Source organism: Notamacropus eugenii, chromosome 6, assembly GCF_028372415.1.
Source record: "Notamacropus eugenii isolate mMacEug1 chromosome 6, mMacEug1.pri_v2, whole genome shotgun sequence".
Taxonomy (NCBI): Eukaryota; Metazoa; Chordata; class Mammalia; order Diprotodontia; family Macropodidae; genus Notamacropus; species Notamacropus eugenii.
In genome coordinates, this window is record NC_092877.1 from 45,142,142 (window position 1) to 45,163,401 (window position 21,260).

Sequence of the window (21,260 nt, forward strand, 5' to 3'; positions counted from 1 at the left end):
CCTTATTCCTTACGTCTTTTTTTGCATGTTAAGTTAGAATCCACTTCAGAATCATAGAATTTAAAAAAAAAACTGGTCATCTAGTCCCACTGATACCTCATTCTCTATACTTCTGAAAAAAAAAAAGGTCATTCAGCCTTTGTTTGAAGACTTTCATTGACAGAGTTTTCTCTGCCTCGTGAGTATTATACTTTTGGACAGCTCATAATTATTAGTAAGCTTTTCCTTAAATTCAGCTGAAATTGATCTCATTATAACTTCTCCAGTGTTCTTATTTGTGCCCTCAGGAAGCAAGCAAAGGAATCTTAATTGTTCTAACATACATTACTGGAAGCCATGTCACTCTCTCCTCTAACTCTGTTCTTTTCCATATGAAACATTCCTAGTTCCTTTATCCAGTTTTTATAGGATATGGTTTAAATGTTCTTCTTCATTCTAGTCTCTGTCCAACTTTTCAGTGTCTTTCTCAAAATGTAGAATTGAATGTAGCATTCCAGATGTGTCCAGGTCAGAACGGAGCGCATGTGGTGGCTGTAATCTCTCTCATTCTGGATGCTAGGTATCCTTTAATGCAACTTTCTTCACAGAAGTACTGTTTCACTGCTTCCATCGTGGTGTGAACATGACCTTCGATCTATGGGTGTATGAGAGGAACGTAGGCCTTTCCAAGTAGGAAAGCACCTGAGTATAAACCTTGTGATGGATTGTCTGTTGTCCAAACACCAGCTAGAGAAGCTTATCACCAGATGGTTGCTCCCTGAATGATAAACTTTCTAAGAAGCCACTGCACGTCGCTTAGATGAAAGAAATAACCCTGTAAATGACATTGCTGATCCTTGAGGTATTCAGGTGAGATCTGGTTAGCTTGGGGGCTGCCACATGAAACCATTGATTTCTATTGAACTGATAGTTTACTAAAATTCTCAGGCCCTTTTCATATTAACTACAGTCTGATCAGATAATTTCTCCTTCTGTATTGATAAACAGTTGATATTTTGAACCCAGGAACAGGACTTACCCATATTAAATTTCATCTTTTCTGACTCAGCCCATCATTCCACCTTGTTGAGCTGTTTTGGGATTCTGATTCTGTGATCCAACACGTGTCCTATTTCTCCAGCTTGTTATTGTCCACAGGTATGATAAGTATTCCACCTTTGCCTCCATGTAAATCTTTAAAATAGATGTTGAACCAATCAGAGAACACTATGACCCTCCACTAAAGATAGCCCTCCAGTTTGACATTGCTGTATTGACCATTCCTCTTTGGGTCTAGTTGTACAAAATGAACCATCATTCAGTGTATTCCATCTTACCTGGAGTGATAGTGTGTGAAATTCTTGCCCAAAATCATAATGAAATTCTAGAGTTATCTTCAGCTTTCCTCTGAACTTACCAGTGTGCTAACCCTGTCAGATAAGGAAATGAGATTATCCTGATATTACCTCTTTTTGATGAACCTAGCACAGTGCCTGGCACGGAGTAGGTACTCAGTGGATACTTCTTGACTGACTGATCACCACTTCACTTTCTAAATGCTAATAAACTAACCCTTTCATAGTATATTCTTGAATTTTTCACAAATCAAACTCAAGCTTATTGACCGATCATCTGAAAAAGGACATCTTTAATTCAGTTTTACGTTCATCATATCTGCAGGTTCTTGTAGGACTGGAATGTAGTTCATCTGACCTCGTGCTTGGTGGTGGTATTGTTTGTATTTAAACCGTCTCTTTAGTATATCTCTTATGAACTCTTTTGGTTTTGTTCTTCCCAGGTCAAAATTCCTTCTTCTTGGTACAGGGGAGGAGAAAAGGCAGAATCGGAGTTGACTCATTCTGCCTCTTTAGACACCCTTCATCATCCTCCCCCAAACAAGAGTGTCTTTTCTGATCTTTTGTCTCTCAAACGTAGCCACGAAACAGGAGGCCCTTTTTGGTTGTCCTTAACGTTGTTGGATGCTTTATCTTTTTCTGAGTTTGGGATTCCTGATATTCTTACTGGACATTCTTCATCCTTAGTTACCTTTTCTTACTTCCATCTTCCATGGGTATCTTTTAAAAATCTTTTAAAAAGTTGGTTTAGGACTTGCCTCTGTAACTGCATTAGTCCCTTTCAGATACTTTCCTTTTTATCTCCTTTTCAGGATCATTTTTAGACTACGATTAGCTTTTAGATTGCCTATAAGCTTGAATTATAATACTTTAAATGATACCCTTGTCCAGTGATAGAGTGGACATTCTTACTGAAACAAAATGATAGTTCATTGGTACTCTGAAAGGCATTGACAAAGTAGATTTTATCATACACTTAAAAGTAACAAGAAACATTATTTCATGGGATATTTGGTCATTATCATTATATATTGTAGTGTTGACAATAGAGACTGGATGGAGATCATGTGTTTTTATTAGTACAGGAGATTCTCAGGTGAGGAAACTCCCTATTGCAAGTTGGCACTTTCTCCACAATTTCATAGTTTTGCTTAGAGAACTTAGTCACTCAGCCACAGTTTGTCAGATGCATGCTTCAAGCCAGGCCTTCCTGGGTTTGAGTCCTGCTCAGATCTCTACTTGTTAAACATGTTATCTCATTCACATAATATTTTCGAAAAGATCATGTTGAAAATAATTGTAGCTTACGTACTGAGATTTGTTGTTGAAGATGTAAAATTACAGAAATTCTGAAAAGAACTTGATAATACTTTTCCAAATTAAATCAATATGAACTTTGACACTTTAAGATAGGAAAAGTGAGGGTGGAGAAAAATATGTGGGGAAAAGCATGCCTCATGAAGAAGAAATGAGAAAGGCCAAAGATGTGTAGATTACATAGAAGTCTTATGTAGTCTTAAACATCACGGATGTTTTACCTGTAGTCTACAGACTTTCATGGGGGTCTATGGATTGGTTTCAGGGAGACCATGAATCTGAATGGGGAAAAAAATTACAGTTTCATTTTCACAGACCTCTTTTAAAAAAAATTATAAATAGTATTTTATTTTTTCTAATCATATAAAGATAGTTTTCTTTAGTCGAATGTGATGAGAGTAAACTTCATGTTTTTCTCTCACCTCCCCTCTTTTTCCCTCCACTAAAAAGTCTTTTGCTTGCCTCTTTTATGAGAGATAATTTGCCCCATTCCATTTCTCCCTTTCTCCTCCCAATATATTTTTCTCTCACCACTTAATTTCATTTTTTTAAGATATGATCCCATCCTATTCAATTCACTCTGTGCTGTGTGTGTGTGTAATCCCACCCACTACCCAGATACTGAAAAGTTTCAAGAGTTACAAATATTGTTTTTCCATGTAGGAATGTAAACAGTTCAACTTTAGTAAGTCCCTTATGACTTCTCTTTGCTGTTTGCCTTTTCATGCTTCTCTTCATTCTTGTGTTTGAAAGTCAAATTTTCTTTTCAGCTCTGGTCTTTTTATCAAGAATGCTTGAAAGTCCTCTATTTCATTGAAAGACCATTTTTTCCCCTGAAGTATTATACTCAGTTTTGCTGGGTAGGTGATTCTTGGTTTTAGTCCTAGTTCCTTTGACTTCTGGAATATCCTATTCCATGCCCTTCGATCCCTTAATGTAGAAGCTGCTAGATCTTGTGTTATCTTGATTGTATTCCCACAGTACTTGAATTGTTTCTTTCTAGCTGCTTGCAATATTTTCTCCTTGACCAGGGAACTCTGGAATTTGGCTACAATGTTCCTAGGAGTTTCTTTTTTTGGGTCTCTTACAGGTGGTGATCTGTGGATTCCTTGAATACTTATTTTGCCCTCTGGTTCTAGAATCTCAGGGCAGTTTTCCTTGATAATTTCATGAAGGATGATGTCTAGGCTCTTTTTTTGATCATGGCTTTCAGGTAGGCCCATAATTTTTAAATTGTCTCTCCTGAATCTATTTTCCAGGTCAGTTGTTTTTCCAATGAGATATTTCACATGATCTTCCATTTTTTCATTCTTTTGGTTTTGTTTTGTGATTTCTTGGTTTCTCATAAAGTCATTAGCCTCCATCTGTTCCGTTCTAATTTTGAAAGAACTATTTTCTTCAGTGAGCTTTTGAACCTCCTTTTCCATTTAGCTAATTCTGCTTTTGAAAGCTCCTCATTGGCTTTTGGAACCTCTTTTGCCAGTTGAGTTAGCCTATTTTTCAAGGTGTTATTTTCTTCAGCATTTTTTGGGGTCTTCTTTAGCAAGGTGTTGACCTGCTTTTTATGCTTTTCTTGCATCTCTCTCATTTCTCTTTCCAGTTTTTCCTCCACCTCTCTAACTTGATTTTCAAAATCCTTTTTGAGCTCTTCTGTGGCCTGAGCCCATTGGGTGTGCTGGGATACAGAAGCCTTGACCTCTGTGTCTTTTCCTGATGGTAAGCATTGTTCTTCCTCATCAGAAAGGAAGGGAGGAAATGCCTGTTCACCAAGAAAGTAACCTTCTATGGTCTTATTTTTTTTTCCCTTTTCTGGCTATTTTCCCAGCCAGTGACTTGACTTCTCAGTTTTCTTTCCACCCCCACCTCACCTCCAGATCCGCCAGCCAGCACTTGGGGTCTGAGATTCAAATGCTGCTTCCCAGCCTCAGGGCTTTGGGTGGGGGCAGGGCTGCTATTCAGTGTGAGATTAAGTTCAGCTGCTCAGGTGGGGGCAGGGCCACCTCATGGGGCTCAGTTCCCTCAGGGGATTTATGCAGAGACCTTCAGCAATGAATCTGGGCTCCTGCCTTCTTGGGGAGCCCCGGTCTGCTGCCGCCTCCGCTGCTGCCTCCCAAGGGGGCCTGAGTTATGGAGACACCCTGCTCTCCTCTTGGCAAGCTGAGAAGACCCTCTCACCAACCTTTGGGGCCCGTGGGTGGAGGGACCTGCGCGGCCTCTGGAGTTTCTGTCCCTGAAGCCTGCTCGGATCTGCTCCTCTTGGTGCCGCGCAGCCAAGGCAGGGCTGGGCTGGACTCCAGATCCAGGGCACGACGGACCTTTTGCGAGAGGTTTTCAGGGCTCTCTGGAAAAGAAATCTGCTCCATTGTTCTGTGGCTTCTGGTGCTCCAGAATTTGTTGGGAGTTCTTCTTTACAGATATTTTATGGGCTGTGGGTTCGGAGCTAGCGTATGCGTGTCTTTCTACTCCGCCATCTTGGCTCCTCTTCTTCATTTCTTGTAGAACAATAGTTTCCTTTACATTAATACACTGCAGCTTGTTCGTCTCTTCCACAGTTGATGGGCATCCTCTCAATTTCTAGTTCTTTGTTGATAGAAAAGAGCTCTATAAATGTTTTTGTATATGTGAGTCCTTTCCATCTTTTATGGTCTCTTTGGGATATAGACCTGGTAGTATTTTCACTAACCTCTAACCAAAAGTTAGCATTTACTTTGATTACGAATGCATGCAACAAGAGGTCCATAGTCTTCACCAAGACTACCAGGTTCCAAAATAGCTTAAGAACACTTACATTTTACAATAACACTGCTTTCACCAAAAAAAAAAAAAAAATTGGTAGACGCTGTACGTGATACAAATAATATTATAAAAAAATGGAGTAGACTCATTATAGGAGAAAAGAAAAAAAATTGCTGTTGATGTGGGAGTTATCCCTTAAGCAGTTTTCTCTACAGTCAGACCATCTATTTGTCATCGCTAAGATCAGAATTAATAAAAATAAAAAGAATAATCATTAAAGACATGGCATATAATCAAAATAACTCAATCCTGAGCTAAGTAATACACAGTCAGAAACAGGTAATGAACAATAACCATGACATTGATACCAATTACAACTTTCAGGGAAGTTTAATCGGTATAATTTCCAATAACCCAAAAAACATCCCAGACAAAGAGAGATAGCTGCCAAAAACCACAAGGAAGAAATTTGCTGCCAAAGTATAATTTATGAGAACCTTAGAGAGGAAGTGGCCATGCTGTATATCTGTTAAAAACAAAGACAGAGAAGCTACAATCTGACACGCACTGGATTTTAGTGGAGAAAACTTGAAAGAAAGTGAAGCAACCATAGAGGGATCCTATAGCCTGAAATTCTATAGGCTCCCAGGTTTAGAATTTAAACTTGTTTGTAAAATCTTATGAAGAAGGATGATGGACAGTTATGAGTAGTATCATCTCACAAAGTAGTGGAGAGGAAAACTATGTTAAAGACAGCTTGGCAAGACATTCTCTCCATGCACAATAAGGACAGAAATGTAAGGGCAACAAGCATGAAAAATGCAAAAGTTTTATAAAAATTTTTATAGTGAACCTTTTCCTATAAAAGCTAGTGGAACCCACTGTACTTGGAATCTTTAACATCACAGTTCCAGATGTTCTTAGAGGAACGGTAGAAATGGTGTTAAGAAGGAGCAAAGCAGCTGGAAGAACTAAATGGAAATAGAGGAGATCTGTACTGGGAACAGCATAGTTGTGAGGGCATCGAGAGGTCAGCATACAAAGCATTTGAAGCAAAGGAAGGTTCCAAAGGTGTTGGAAAATGTCAATACCAGAAGTAGCAACTGAGAGAGCATTGATAGCCACTTACTGTGTGTCTACTTTCTCTATCTACAGTCTTTAAAAATTATCTATACACAAATTGAGAGAACAAAGCTTTTTTAAGTGATAGTCAACAGTAGACCATGTTGTTCATTTATTTCAGTCGTGTGTGTCCCCATTTGGCGTTTTCTTTGCCACAATACTGGAGTGGTTTGCCTTGTCTTCTCCAGCTCATTTTACAGATGAGGAAACTTAGTCAGACAGGGTTAAGTGACTTGCCCAGGGTCACACAGCTAGTTTCTCAGGCTAGATTTGAACTCAGGAAATTGCCAGAGCTCCTTTAATGACTCTCAGCTTCCCATGCAAGCAAGGACCATCTTCATACCAACATTCCCCTGTTGTTGCTATTACAACAAAGCTTGGAATACTACGGTCTTTGAAAAATAAAGAATGATTATCACGCAGATGGTGATGGAAATGTAGTTAGGCAGGTGTGGGCAGGCTGTAGCATAGAACAAGAAACTCTGAAGAAGAGGAGTACAACATGTCATTGAGCATGGACTGGGTAAAGAGGACAGGGGAGGACAGTCACATTGCTCACTGGTACCCGGCGATGCCAGGAGAAATCAAGAAAGCTTCCGGCTGGTTGCCTTTGCTCCCTTCACTGCCCTTGAGACCATTGACGTGAGTCAGGCAGGACAGCCTTCTGTGTGGTCCTCTGCATCATTCACGGGGAATTGGAGATTAACGAGACCCTCGGTCCATTTAAGGGCGTGAACACTGGGGAGATGCATTGGGTTTGTTTCTGTGATTTCATCCCCCAGTACACCCTGTCCCCTCCTCAGACTGTCTCGGGCTGTAGGACTTTAGGCCACAGAGTGTTCTCTCTTGTCTTTTGGTTTCTTTGAAACACTCTGTCCTAAAATCTAGTATTTGTGTCAGGTTATTGCTAATGTTTTTCTTCTTCTTTTATACAAACACTAATTTCTTTGTTGCAGTATCCTTCCCCAATTTTTGCCTCATGGAAATGAACGTCTTCTTATATAAATGTTGGCAGCTAGGTAGTGCAGTGGATAGAGTGCAGGTGACTGAGCCTATGTACAAATTGAACATGTGAAACAACCGAATGAGAAAAGAAGCCTAAACTTAGAACTGAATGAAATGAACATCCTTCAAAAGAGTTTTCTTGATGGCAAGGACAGTCAGCTTAATGCCAACCGCCCTCTTGTGGTCAGAAATTATTACTGTTGTAAGAATTGAAATCTTTTTAGTGTTTCAGGATGAGGAATCTTTGGGACAGCCTCTAGAATTTCTATGCTAGGCATGATCTTAGGAAATTTAGACTATCTTCCTGTTTAAACAAACCTAGAAAACTGTGGATTTATTTTATGAAGACTTTTAAAAGATTCACAGTTTTCCTCAATGAGCTATTCTAGTATTTAACAGTGATGTTATGGAACTTCTCCATAAGTCCATTAAGCTGTTGATTTCTATTCCCTTTGACAGTAGTTAAACTTCTGCAGTAATGTATTTTTGTCCCACTTAAATGGCATGAAGTCCAAAATTGAAATTGAGGTTGTTGTGTACTTTCAGACATGATAGTTTGAAAGGGAGCTCACTTCTCAGCCCCACTTCTTATCCAGATTGTGTATAACATCGTTGGCAAGTAGTTCACCTGCTTGAAAACCTCCCATGACAGGGACCTTGTCCTCACATAAGGCAGCTTGTACTACTTTTAGATAGCTCTAATTGTTGGGGCATTTTTTTCTCTATATTGAGCCGTTACCTATTTCCATAGGCCTCATTCTTCTGTCTTAGAGCCAAGTGGAAGAAGCCTGATTCAGATAGGGATGACATGTTGTCAGTGTTGGAGAACAGTTCACGAGGCTGGAGTTCAGGAGGGAAGTCATAACTGGAGATGAACATTGGGAAGTATCTGTAAAGAGGTGGAGTTGAAGCCTTCAAAAACTCTCCAGGTCCCTTGACTCCCAGGCTATGCTCGGCTTTGCCACTATATCACATTTTTATAGGGAAAAAATATTCTCTTAGTGCAAAGTTTTTAGACGTTATATAAGATGAATTTAGGGAAGAAAAGTCAGAAACTCTGCTTTAAAAACTGGCTCCATGGAAAGAACAGTGAATTTGATGTAAGAAGCTCGCTGAGAAGACTTGATTCTCTCTCATAGTGTGAGCATGGCTTAAAATAAAAACAACTTACTTTTTCTGAGCCTTGGGTTTTTTGTTACATTTTTTACAAAGTGGTGCAGTGGAGAGAGATTTGGCCTCAAAACATGGGCTCAGTTAGTTGTGTGACCCTGAGCAAGTCATACTCAGTGCCCTAAACTAGTGGTGTCAAACTCAAAATAGAAATGGTTACTCCATAAATTAACATTATCTGTCTTCTATTTTTGTTTATTTTGTTAAATATTTCCCAGTTTCATTGTGGTCTGGTTTGACCCTGGTGGGGAATTTTGCTGGCTTTGACACCTGCTCTAGGCAACTCACTCAGACTAAGTAGTGGAGAAGCTTCCAAGCTGCGTTTTTAGTAGAGAAGATTTATTCATCGGGTAACTCTCCGTAGTAGTCACAAGACATCTTCCTGTACCTATCACTAATCGAGGGAGAATAATAATATTGTACTACTTGCTCTTTAGGGTTCTTGTGAGGATAATTCTGCTGCAGATCCTCCTTACCTCCTGTCTGGATAATTACAGCAGCCTACTGGTTGGCCTCCCTGCTTCAGATCTCTTTTCCTCTCCAGACCATCTTTTCTAATCAGCTTCCTAAGTGATATTATTAAAGCATACATCTGATCATGTCTCCCCCCATTCAGTAAATTCTTGTGACTCCCCATTGCTCCTAGGCCCTATGTTTTTAAAGGCCATTACAACCTGACCCCTTCTTTCATTTCCAGTCTTCTTATACTTTATTCCCTGCCCAAGTACTCCATGGTCTTGTGTCACTGACTTCCTTGTCCAAGATATTCCATCCCCTGAGTTATCTGTACCTTTTCACTGGCTGTCATCCAGGCCTAGAATACCCTTTCTCCTGCCCTCTTCCTCTTGGCTTTCATTAAGAGTCAGCTCAGATCCCACCTTCTGTAAGAGACCTTCCTTTGAGATTACTTCTGACTTACCCTGGATATCCTTTATCTCTACATCATCGTTTGCACATTGTCTCCCTCATAATGAGGGCAGAGACCACAATTTTTGCCTTTCTTTCTATCTCCAGCTCTTACATAGTATTTGGCACAGAGTAAACACTTAAAAGTTTGGTGATGATGATGGTGGTAGTGAGGATGATAGTGGTAGCATTTTTCTTACACTTCCAGGCAGCTCGGTACAAAATGAACTAATTTGAGTCATGCAGTTCTAAAAATGGAGAACTTGTAGGAAGCCTGAGTCAGAAATGATTTTAGAATGGGCGGTACTCAGCAGGATATGAAGAATTTACAGTATAACGGCCTTCTGAAACTGGATGGCCATTGTCTCTCCATGGATCTATCTGCTGGGATAAAATTTTGCTAGTTTTGTTCTTTCTGAAGGCAGGGTTTCCTAGTGTCACATGAAATAGTTGAAAGAGCATTGGATTTGGAGCCTGAGTTTCTTTCCTAACATTGTCATTTACTCTCTGGGTGACCTTGGACAATGCATTTCATTTCCCCTGCACCTCATTTTCTTAATCTCTAAAAATTAGGGGGTTGGACTAGGTGATAGCTAAGGACTCTTCCTGCTGTAAAGTTCTGTGACCCCTCCGACTGCCTGGATATATATTAAGTTTATCCTCAGTATCCAGTGATTTAATTTTTGATTAACACTGAAAGATGGTGCTTTACCCCAAGGTACTATTGGAATGTTGTATTGCAGGGGACCTCATACATAGAACACTTGATAAATTATTTGTTGCATTGAATTGTCTTTTACTTAGATCTCATTAGTCATACAATGTATTCATACTTAAGAGATTATCTCAAATGCCTTGGCATTTTATAGAATGGGAATGGATCCCCTCCTAGCACTCCCTTTCCATCCTTCTGCCTCTTCTCTCTGGCATTCTTCTCTCCCTCTCCTCTCTGGCGTTCTTCTCTCCCTCCCCTCTCTTGTCTCATATTCTTCTCCCTGCTTTGTGTTTCTTTCTTCTCTAGTTTTTTGGGGTTTTGGTTTTTGTTTTTGTGGAGGTGGCATGTCTTACTGAAGATCACACAGGTATCAAGGAACTGAACCAAAATTTAAACCTTCCTTCATAGTCTAATACTAATTAGAAAAATAATTGCAAAAATAACTTCTGTGTTTTCAAATTTAATCCCCACCTATGTTATAATATAAGCCTTTCTATTTCTGATCTTAAATTTCTAGAAAAGTAGCAAATCTTTTAGTTGAAAAACAATCAAGAGGACGATTCTGGGAAGATGGTGGAGTAGGCCAGAAAATTCCAAGCTCTTCAGATTTCCACCACAAACAAGACAAAATAGTGCCTCAGGTTGAATGTAGAGTGGCAAAAATAGACACGAGTTGGGGCAGAACAGTAGTCCTCCTGGGAGGACAGGAGGACATCTAAAGAAAGATCCTAGGACAAAGGTTTGGCCCAGCTAGCTCTCCTGAAATGGCCAATGGTGAGTCCTGGGGACAGCTGGTTTGGGAGGTAGCTTCCACCTCAGCCACAGGAATTTTCACATCCTGGACAGTGTGGGGAGTCAGGCATCTGAGTGGGAGAAGATTCAGGGAGCCTTTGCTGACAAGAGATACCCAGTCTAGTTGTGCTGCTGAGACACGATCTTGGGAGAGAAGGAACCAGTACACACCCAGTGAGTGCAGAAGCCTGTGACAGGGACACTGCTGCTTCTGGCTGAGGCTACTTACAGGAGGTCATTACCACTGGAGAGTTCTCAGGAAGCAAGACCATTTCCAGCATAGAGTGCCAGAGGGTCCTAGCTGTGGCTTAGAGGGGGAAAGGAGTGCAAAGGTTGGGCCCATGACAAAGCTGACACAATAACAGTAAGAAGGACCTGAGGCCAGAGGCACCATCCCCACACCCTAAGATTGGAGGTGATTATAATAACAAGCTGCTAAAAATTAAAAAAAAAAAAATAAATGAGCAGCCAAAGGAGAAAGACCCCAACGATAGACAGTTACTATGGGAATTGAGAAGACTGGGGTCCATCTTCAGAGGATAATGAAACAAAAAAAGCCTCTCCTACACCAAAGAATAACATCAGATTGTCACCTGCCCAAAAAGAGCTCAGATACTTCAAAAATCAAAGAAGAGAGATTGAGGGAAAAAAAATTTTTTTTTTTAAAGTAAGAACAAGAAGAATATGAAAGAAAGTTAACCAATTAGAAAATGAGATCCAGGATCTTAAGGAAGAAAATGATTCCTTGAAAAATTAGAATTGGACAAGGGGAAGCCAGTAAAATTATAAGAAGCCAAGAAATAACAAAATAAAATATAGAGAATGAAAAAAATAGAAGAGAATATGAAACATGAGAAAAAAACTACTGATCTGGAGAACAGATCAAGAAGAGAAAACATAAGAATGATCTGAGTACCTGAAAGCTATGATCAGAAAAGAATCTTGATGTGTTAATACAAGAAATAAAATTGTCCTTAAGTGTTAGGACAAGAGGGGAAAGTAGAAATAGAAAAAAATCCACCAATCACCACCTGAAAAGGATCCTATAAGGAAAACCTACAGGATTATCACAGCCAAATTCCAAATCCTGTAGGTTAAGGAGAAAATGTTATGAGTAACAAGAAAAAAATTTCAAATATGGCAGTGCCACAATTAGAATTATACAAGACCCAGCAGTAGCTACACTAAAAGACTGCAGGTCTTGGAACACTATGTATCAAAGAGCAAAATAACTAGGATTATTGCCAAAAATACCCAGCAAAGTTAAGTATAATCCTGAATGGAAAAAAAAGAGGACATTCAGTGAATTGACAGACTTTCAGGAATTTATTGCAAAAAGACTAGAACTTAATGGAAAATTAATAGATTCAAGAGAAATATAAGGTAAACATCAAAGACAAATTACAAGGGACTCAATAAGGACACATTGTTTACTTTTTACATGGAAATGTAAACCGTATGTCTAAAATTGTCATTAATAATTGGGTAGTACTAAAGAAAGATTGGGATAAAGCTGAGTATGATGTGATTTTATTTTTTTTTTACTTTTTATTATTATTTTATTTGTTTTCAGTGTTCTACAATCCGTTCCATATAACTTAGATTTTTTCTTCCCTCCTCCCGCCCCAGGTCAGCATACAATTTTATGTAGGTTCTGCACATATATTCCTATTAAATACATTTTCACCTTAGTCATGTTGCATAGAAGAGTTAAAATGAATGGGAGAAATCATAAAACAGACCAAAACATAATATAAAAGAAAATGGTCTGCTACATTCTGTGATCGAATTCCATAGTTCTTTCTCTGGATGTGGAAAGCATTTTGCCTTAAGAGACCACTGGGAATTTTTTAAGTCCTTGCATTGTAATGAAGTTCTAAGTCTACCAGAAAAAATCCTCTTATACTGTGGTTATTGCTGTGTATAAAGTTCTCCTGGTTCTCCTTTTCACTCAGCATCAGTTCATATAAGTCTTTCCAGGCCTCTCTAAAATCTTCCTGTTCATCATTTCTAACAGCACAATGGTATTCCATTACATTCATATACCACAATTTATTCAGTCATTCCCCAATTGATGGGCATTCCCTTGATTTCCAGTTTTTGGCTACCACAAAGAGAGCTGCTATAAACATTTTTGTACATGTGGAACCCTTTCCCATTTTTATAATCTCTTGGGGATGCAATCCTAGAAGCAATATTGCTGGGTCAAAGGGTATGCACATTTTTGTAGCCCTTTGGGCATGGTTCCAAATGGTTCTCCAGAATGGTTGGATGAGCTCACAGCTCCAGTGAATGAATTAGTGTTCCAACTCTCCCACATCCTCTCTAACATTTATCATTTTCCTGTTCTGTCATGTTTGCCAATCTAATCAGTGTGATGTAGTCCCTCAGAGTTGTTTGATTTGCATCTCTCTAATCAAAAGTGATTTAGAGCATTTTTTCATATGATTATAGATATCTTTAATTTCTTCTTCTGAAAATTGCCTGTTCATATCCTTTGACCATTTATCAATTGGGGAATGACTTGTATTGTTGTACATTTGACTCAGTTCTCTGTATATTCTTGAAATGAGGCCTTTATCCCCGAGATTAACTGTAAAAATTCTTTCCCAATTTACTACATCCCTCTGAATTTTAGTTGCATTGGGTTTGGTTGTACAAAAACTTTTATTGTATCAAAATTATCCATCTTGTATTTCATAATGCTTTCTATCTCTTTAGTCAAAAAATTCTTCCCTTCTCCATAAATCTGATAAATGCGCTATTCCTTGCTCCTCCAATTTGTCCATGGTATCAGTCTTTACACCTAGATCATGTACCAATTTGAACTTTATTCTTGTGTACAGTGTCAGGCATGAGTCTATGCCTAATTTCTGCCACACTGTTATCCATTTTTCCCAGCAATTTTTGCTGAACAGTGAGTTCTTATTCCAGAAGCAGGGGTCCTTGGGTTTATCAAACAGGAGGTTGCTATATTCCTTGCCTACTGTGTCTTGAGTGCCAAATCTATTCCACTTGTCTACCTGTCTGTTTCTTAGCCAGTACCAAGTGGTTTTGATAATTGTTGCTTTGTAATACAATTTGAGATCTGGTAGTTCTAGACCACCTTCCCTAGCATTTCTTTTCATTAGTCCCTTTGATATTCTGGACCTCTTGTTCTTCCAGATGAATTTTTATATTATTTTATCCAGCTCTAGAAAATAATTACCTGATAGTTTAATTGGTATGGCTCTGATGTGATTTTAAAAAGCAAAATTATTTAGGAAAAGGTAGAAAGAGTATCTCATCCAGATGACGTGTAAGAGGAGGAACCAGTACAGAGGAATTAGATGGGGAGAAGGGCAGGGAGTTGTGGAACCCTGCTCTTGTGGTTATTGGGTTCAAGATGGAGCAATGCATATGTATCTAGAAGGGTATAAAAGTCTTCTCAATTCAGAAAGAAATTAAGAGGGTGAAAGATAGGGTGAAGGCAGAGGTTACAGGAGGGATTCTTGGGAGCAGTAGGGTTAAGAAATAAGGCAAGGTAGTGAGTAAAAGTAAACTAGAGGAGTGAGAAGGGATAGAAATAGGATGAGAATAGTGAAGAAAATAGGAAGGAAGAAAATACACAAGTAATTATAGTTTACAATATGAATGGGATGAATTTGCCTATAAAAGGAAAACTGATACCAGATTAAATTTTTGAATTTAACACAATGTTGCTTTCAGGAAATGCTATAAATATGAGAGATACACACAAACATGAAATAAAGGGCAGGAGTAGAATTTATTATGTGAAAAAGCAGGGATAGTAATGATCTTAGACAAAGTTAAAGCTAAAATCGCATTAATCAGAAAAGAAAAATATTAACTACACTAAGCATCAGCCATATTAATCAATAATTTTAGACTATAAAAAATAATTAGATGGTATAAAAAAAAAAAAAGTGCATACCTGCCAAAACAGATCCAGGAACTCTATGACTATAAATACAAAATACCTTTTATACAAAGTTAGATCAAAATAATTGAAGTAGTATTTATTGTGCATGGGTAGGTAAAGCTCATATAAGTTTTAAAATGACAGTTTTACCTAACTAATCTATTTATGTAATGCCACCCCAATTAAATTACTAAAAAATTATCTTATTGAGAGAGTCAGAAACTTCAAGGAAACCAGGGAGAAAAGATGTGAAAGAACTAGATTCAGTAGTATCAGGCCTTAAACCATATTATGAGAGCAGTGTTGAAGTATAAAATTAATAATTTTGATTATTTTATATTAAAATTTTCCTATATAAGTAAAACCTATGTAGCCAAAAATAGAAAGAATGTAAAAAAACTGGGGGGAAAACTTTCCTAGACAGTCTCTAAGACAGAATGTGATTGGGTCGGAATCTTGTAGTGTAGGAAATGATGAGTTAAATTTAAAAAATATGGAAAGACTTGGACTCGAGAAGGAACATGCTATCCACCCTCAGAAACAGATAACAGGTAGAAATAAACATATTGTTTTATGTACGTGTTTGAGTGTATATGTGCATGTAAGTCTGTGAATATCTGCTAATATCTGCATACATACCTATGTGCATATACATATACATCTCTGCATTTAATTGTAGCCTCATGGAGGGTAGGAAGAGGGAAAAACAAAAGGAAAAGTGCACAGCAGAGGACAGGAAGCAAAGAAAAGATGGGCAGCTTTGAAAATAATGTGCAGTATTCATTATATAGGTTTTCTTGAAATGGGAGTTTATTGTTTTATATTGACTTATATGATTTGTAAATCCCAAAGCATTGGACAGAGATGGGCAATTGCCTAGTCTAGCCCGATCAAGCCTAATATCACACAGAGAGCAAGTAATCAAGCTGAGATTTCAGCCTTCCCTTTTCAGCATGACTGGGGCAGACCCTTCTGTTGTGCTTATAAACAGATTTTCTGTACATCCTCAAACTTCTCTTCTTGTAGCCTCCTTAAATTAAATTGGTTTATTTTCCTCTGTGACATTGTATCCTTAAAGCCTTCCTCAAAGAGCCTGTTCTTTTCTTCACTTTCCTCATTCAAGTCAAGAGAAGGGGCTGGTAGACCTTCTGAGTCAAGAGCAGCCCTGTAACTCCAGGCAGCAAAGGGCAAAGGGCAGAGGGCAGGCCCTGGGCGAAGTGCAGTGCTGCCAGAGCAAGCATGTTGCCCAGTGTAGCCAGACTTAGCTTCAGTTTTCTCATCTCTGAAATCGGGATAAGAAGGAATGATTCCCCTGCCTACTTAGGTTGAGTCTTCATCTCTGATTCTGTATGCAGAATTGCAGTTGTGTGTGTGTGTGTGTGTGTGTGTGTGTGTGTGTGTGTGTGTGTAAGTAATTTGAGGAAACATGGTTCTTGTGACTAAAAGTTTCACGTGGAGACTGAGAGGGAGTTAACTTCTTCAGGCTGTCATACATGGACCTTCTACTAGTTATGCTTAGGATTAGCTACTTTTGAGGTTTCTTTCAGCTCTAAGATTCTATAATTATTATACCACACTGAGGTGTCATCTTCCAGCACTCCTCTGTCTTTATCAAATAATTTAGCATGTAGTTCAGTCAGTCGTTTCCACCCTGGCCCCTTTCTTCTTTCCCCCAATTTACCATTCAGGTTGGTGACTACCACGTTACAGGGGATAATTTTCTGTGGAGGAGAGAGGAAAGGGGGTTTATTTGGAGATGGAAGCAATGTAAAAACAAAATATTATTTTTTGAGAAAGAAAAAAAATGAAGGGCAAATGACCAGGAAGACTTGTAGATGATTGTGATGGCTCTGGGCTTGTTTGATTCAAGGGAACTCTAAAGGAAAAGTTTTTAAGTGATCATAGATGGGCATTATGAAAGGAAGGAGAGGGAGCACATAGAGGAGGCCTATTTTTCCTCCTGGACCAGTGTTTGAATTTGCAAGAGGGCCACATATCTTCCAACTAAGGGGAAAAATTAATTTCTTTATTGTATGTCAGCTTTATCTTTATTAAATGCAGTTGGTTACAAGAAGACCAGGGAAGAGGATGTCACTGGTTAAGCAGCTGGCTCAGCTTCAAAGCCATCTTCACTCCTAGAGAAATCGTTCTGTGCATACATTTTTCTGATGAGCTGCAGTCATTTTTGTATATTAAAGAAAGCACACAAGCAGATTCCTAGCATACCATTTAAATTATTCAATAGCTATAAGTTAAAATTAAGCAAAATTTAGATTAGTGACTCCAAATTATAGACAGTGTTTTTCAAAATATTGTGATAACATGAATCTTTTCCAAGGTTTGTGGAAAAACACAAATCTTTTCCTAAATTAATGGGATAAAAAGCCAATATTTTTCCATATAAGACAATTGTAATCAATAAAAAGAACAAATCAGCATTCCTTTCTCAGTGTGCCTCAGATGAGATACCTGCCTCTTTCAGTCCTGCTAAAAGAGGTTTGTTCATTCTGTCTGTACCTGACTAAAGTCTGTCTCTGGTTCTTGGTGGCAGAGGACTCTTCTAGCATACCAATGTAATAGTGTTGAAATGAGATCAAGTAAAGAATCATTTGAGTCATGTTTATTAAACTGATTCACATACACAAAAGGTGGACTTTTAATAATGCTCACTATTTTTTCAGATCTTAATTAATGTTTTTTTTTCTTTTCCTTCTTACAGACACCAAAGATGTTGACCAGAAAGATTAAGCTTTGGGACATAAATGCCCATATCACATGCCGTCTGTGCAATGGATACCTAATTGATGCTACCACTGTAACGGAGTGTTTGCATACCTGTATGTATAGAAGTTATTTTAGAATGTTAAAAATTTTTAAAACTCAAGCGATACAGGTCCCTAATTTCTAGCAGAAGATCTTTCTCCTCTGGAGATAATGGAGCCAAGAATGAAAACAAAAAATACCATTTTAATTCCAAAGTGTACAAGAGCCCAAGGAAAGAGGACCAAAGTTGGTTTTACAGAATTTTAGTAGTAGTAATTTGTAGTAGAAGCAGAAAATGGGAAAATAAAAAATAATTGAAGCAGTATATTTAAGAAAGTTGAATTATGTAATGACAAGGTTTTTCTTTATAATCATTATAGAAATTTAGAAATTTGAAAAATTTAGTTGCTTGTATATAAAATGCAAACCCTATAATGCATTAAATTTCTTAAAAATTAGTTAATCTGTGGTGTGTAAATAATTTCCAAGTAAATTACTTAAAGAAAAAAGCTAGCCACAGGCATTTGGACCATTTAGTTATCTTAGTACAGAAGGTATATTCAGAGCTGATGCATGGGAGATAACAGATAGATCTAATTCTTATAGAACTGGTTAATAGACATAGTCCTTTATTATAAAACACATTAAGGAAGAATCCTATATCTAATTTTAAAAATTGATAAATTTGATATATTAGAGAAATATATGTAGAGTATTTTTGAATTGATATACCCACCATCAGTTTTGATGGCTCTAGAGTAAAAATTAAGGGCTTGTTGACCCAAGTGTTGTGACAAGTGACCAGTGGGCTAAAGGATTTTTGTTCAGGAGAAAAGTTCCAAAGAAGACTCGGCGAGGTTTCCTTCAATGATAGTCAAAGTGAAAACTGTGGTACTACTAGAAGGACCCAGGGATGTGCTGTTAAGTGTTTAATAGCTGGCTCTCTGGGATGTTAAAAAAAACAAAGATACAGCACACATTGCATTATTAACATTTTCCCCATCACTTTTTAAATGTAGACGGTAAATCAAGTCCTGGTTGGTAGAATTTGCCAGTTTCCAGTGTTTCAATGTATAAATGCTCCCACTGAGAATTAACACTTGTTGCCAGCTCCAGCACATGCCTGTTAGGAACACTAAAACATGTTCTCTACCTTAGAAAGGCAAAATTACAGAACTTGATCTGTTACTTTCCTGGAGGTGTTTGTGTCATGTGAACAAGAGGAATTAATAGTCCCAGGTAGATCCAAGGTCAGCAGATTTGCTTTGGATGACGATGATAGCACTGCACATATTGGTGTGGTACTTTAGCGTTCCTCACAACAACCCTATCAAACAAGCAGTGTCGTAGATTACACTTTATAGATTAAACTGAACCCTGGTTTCCTCAGTGTCTTGAAGGAAATGACTTGCCTAATATTGAACAGTCAATAATGTGTCTTTGACTCCAAGTCCAGTGCTCCTCCCACTATATCATGCTACCCCAAAATTCAGGAGCTGGATAAATTTATTAATATATTAAAAAGTGTTTTTTAAATGTAAAAAAAAACCAAAAACCTACTAACTACTTAAAAAAAAATTTACAGACTGAGAGATTAGGAGGAGAAATTCAGGATTACTTTATTTGTGATCTAAATGAACTCACAGAAGACTGGGGATTTTCTCTCATTGAGGTAGATTTTCTGCTTTCCTAAACATGCATGAGGAGTAATAGGTATGTGTTAAGGCAAGAAGGAAGAATCCTGTGCTGGGGACTTTAGCCCTCCTCCTTTACATTCCTGAGCAAGCAGATGAGAAGGACTTGGGAAGAAGGGTGTAAAGACCCCTTATTAAGTACAAAAATATGGTGCTAGAAGGCTAGGACAACTAGAAATTGTTTGAAGTTAGTGATTACTGGGGCAAGGGCCTTGAGTTGAAGACGTGTAAGGTACAGTATAGTGATGGGCTTCAGCAAGCCATGACATCATGGGGAAACACAGTATCATAAGATTTAGAGATGGAAAGGACCTTCAAACTTTGACTCTAAATTGAATGCTATTTGTCACTATAATAATTTGCTACTTCCTCTTTTTTGGCACATTAACTGGTGACAGGAGAGGGAGGTAGAAGCTGATCTGGGTTCCCCTCTCCCCCCAACATACTTTTCTTGCATTAGATTGAATCCAGAGTCAATATGACACCTTTTTTGCTTAATAAGAATTCTGATATGTGCTATGTAATACATAAAGCCATGTATTTGCATTTACATCTGTTTTACTATTGAAAATATTAGACACTGATAAAATTTCTAAATGTTACATAGTAATTGATCCTGAGATTGATAAACTCTGATTCAGACTTTTTGAAAAGACTGACAAGATGAGAGGCCAAATGAAGAAACCATGAAAAATGTAGGGGAAGAGGCCACCTGATGTGAGCCCTAGACTCCAACTTGTGATCCCCCAGTTCTAATCCTGACTCATCTGCATGTCAGTTCACTTCTCTGGCACTCAGAATGTTCATCTGGATGAGAATGGAGGTGAACCAGATGACTTCAAAGTTCTGCTTTAACTGTGATGTCAGTGGTAGGAGAAGTAGGCATATAGTGCCATTGGACTTGTTTTTATAAGTGGTCTACAGGGGGAAATTGAGGGACTTTTTAAGTTTGCAAATGGCACAGAGCCTAGTGAAATGTCACATGGGTTCATGCAAAACTGGCTAAACTTCATACCTTAGATTAGAGTTGTTGTTCATCTTCCCACACCACTCCCAGTGCAGCCTGAAGCAGTTTGAAAAGGGACTGGGAAATATTTAACAAACTAAATAACGCAATGAAGCATAGATAATGTTAGCATATGGTTTTCTAAGTCAGTATGTGCCCGGAGGAGCCTGTATCCAGGGTTTACTGGCTTCTGCTTCTATTTGATTTTGACACCATCACTTTGTACCAGCTCCCTGAATTATTCCTCCCACCCCAATTATCTTGATCATCACTGTGGGTCAAAAACTAACTAGAAATCATGTGCCCTGCCTTCTCTAGGATTACAGAAAAATAAAAAACTTAGGGTATGGAAAAGATAGGAGACAGGAAATTCTGTTAGACAGCATCTAAGGCCATTACAACTTTTGTTATGTAGGGACAATGCTGGAGAGCCTTGAACTTGCAAACTGCTACTAAGCTGACCTTTTGCCTTGGCTTTTCTGAATAGCAGCTGTATCATGTGACTCAGCTGCTTATATCTCTTTTATTGGCCTCTCTTAACTTGAGTGTGTAGTAAAGAACTACATGTCATGTTTTTTAATCAGCAGGAATTGATGTCAAGGTGACCCTGACAATTTCTCATGAACAGAAAACAGGATATCAATACACTTTAATGTCATGTTCAAATAATTAGTATTATGTTACTGTATGCATGATAATGCTTAATAAACCCATTTGTTTAAATGATTTAAAATTTTAGTTTGTACTGCAATTGAATTTATTTTTTGCATTATCTTAA

At 38.2% G+C, this 21,260-nt stretch overlaps 1 protein-coding gene across 8 annotated transcripts in view; it reads left to right on the plus strand.

The window, feature by feature from the left end:
• The window catches only part of PCGF3 (polycomb group ring finger 3), a 132,051-nt gene that overhangs the window by 64,003 nt on the left and 46,788 nt on the right, over nucleotides 1–21,260 (plus strand). For 7 of the 8 annotated variants that reach the window (XM_072619734.1, XM_072619739.1, XM_072619735.1 and 4 more), the window contains one exon: nucleotides 17,739–17,856. In XM_072619734.1, coding sequence (XP_072475835.1) covers nucleotides 17,748–17,856 — 109 coding nt within the window. In that variant the 5' untranslated portion in view covers nucleotides 17,739–17,747. Of the gene's footprint in view, nucleotides 1–3,772; nucleotides 3,865–17,738; nucleotides 17,857–21,260 lie in introns of those variants that run through there. The other variant, XM_072619738.1, reaches the window with a different exon arrangement.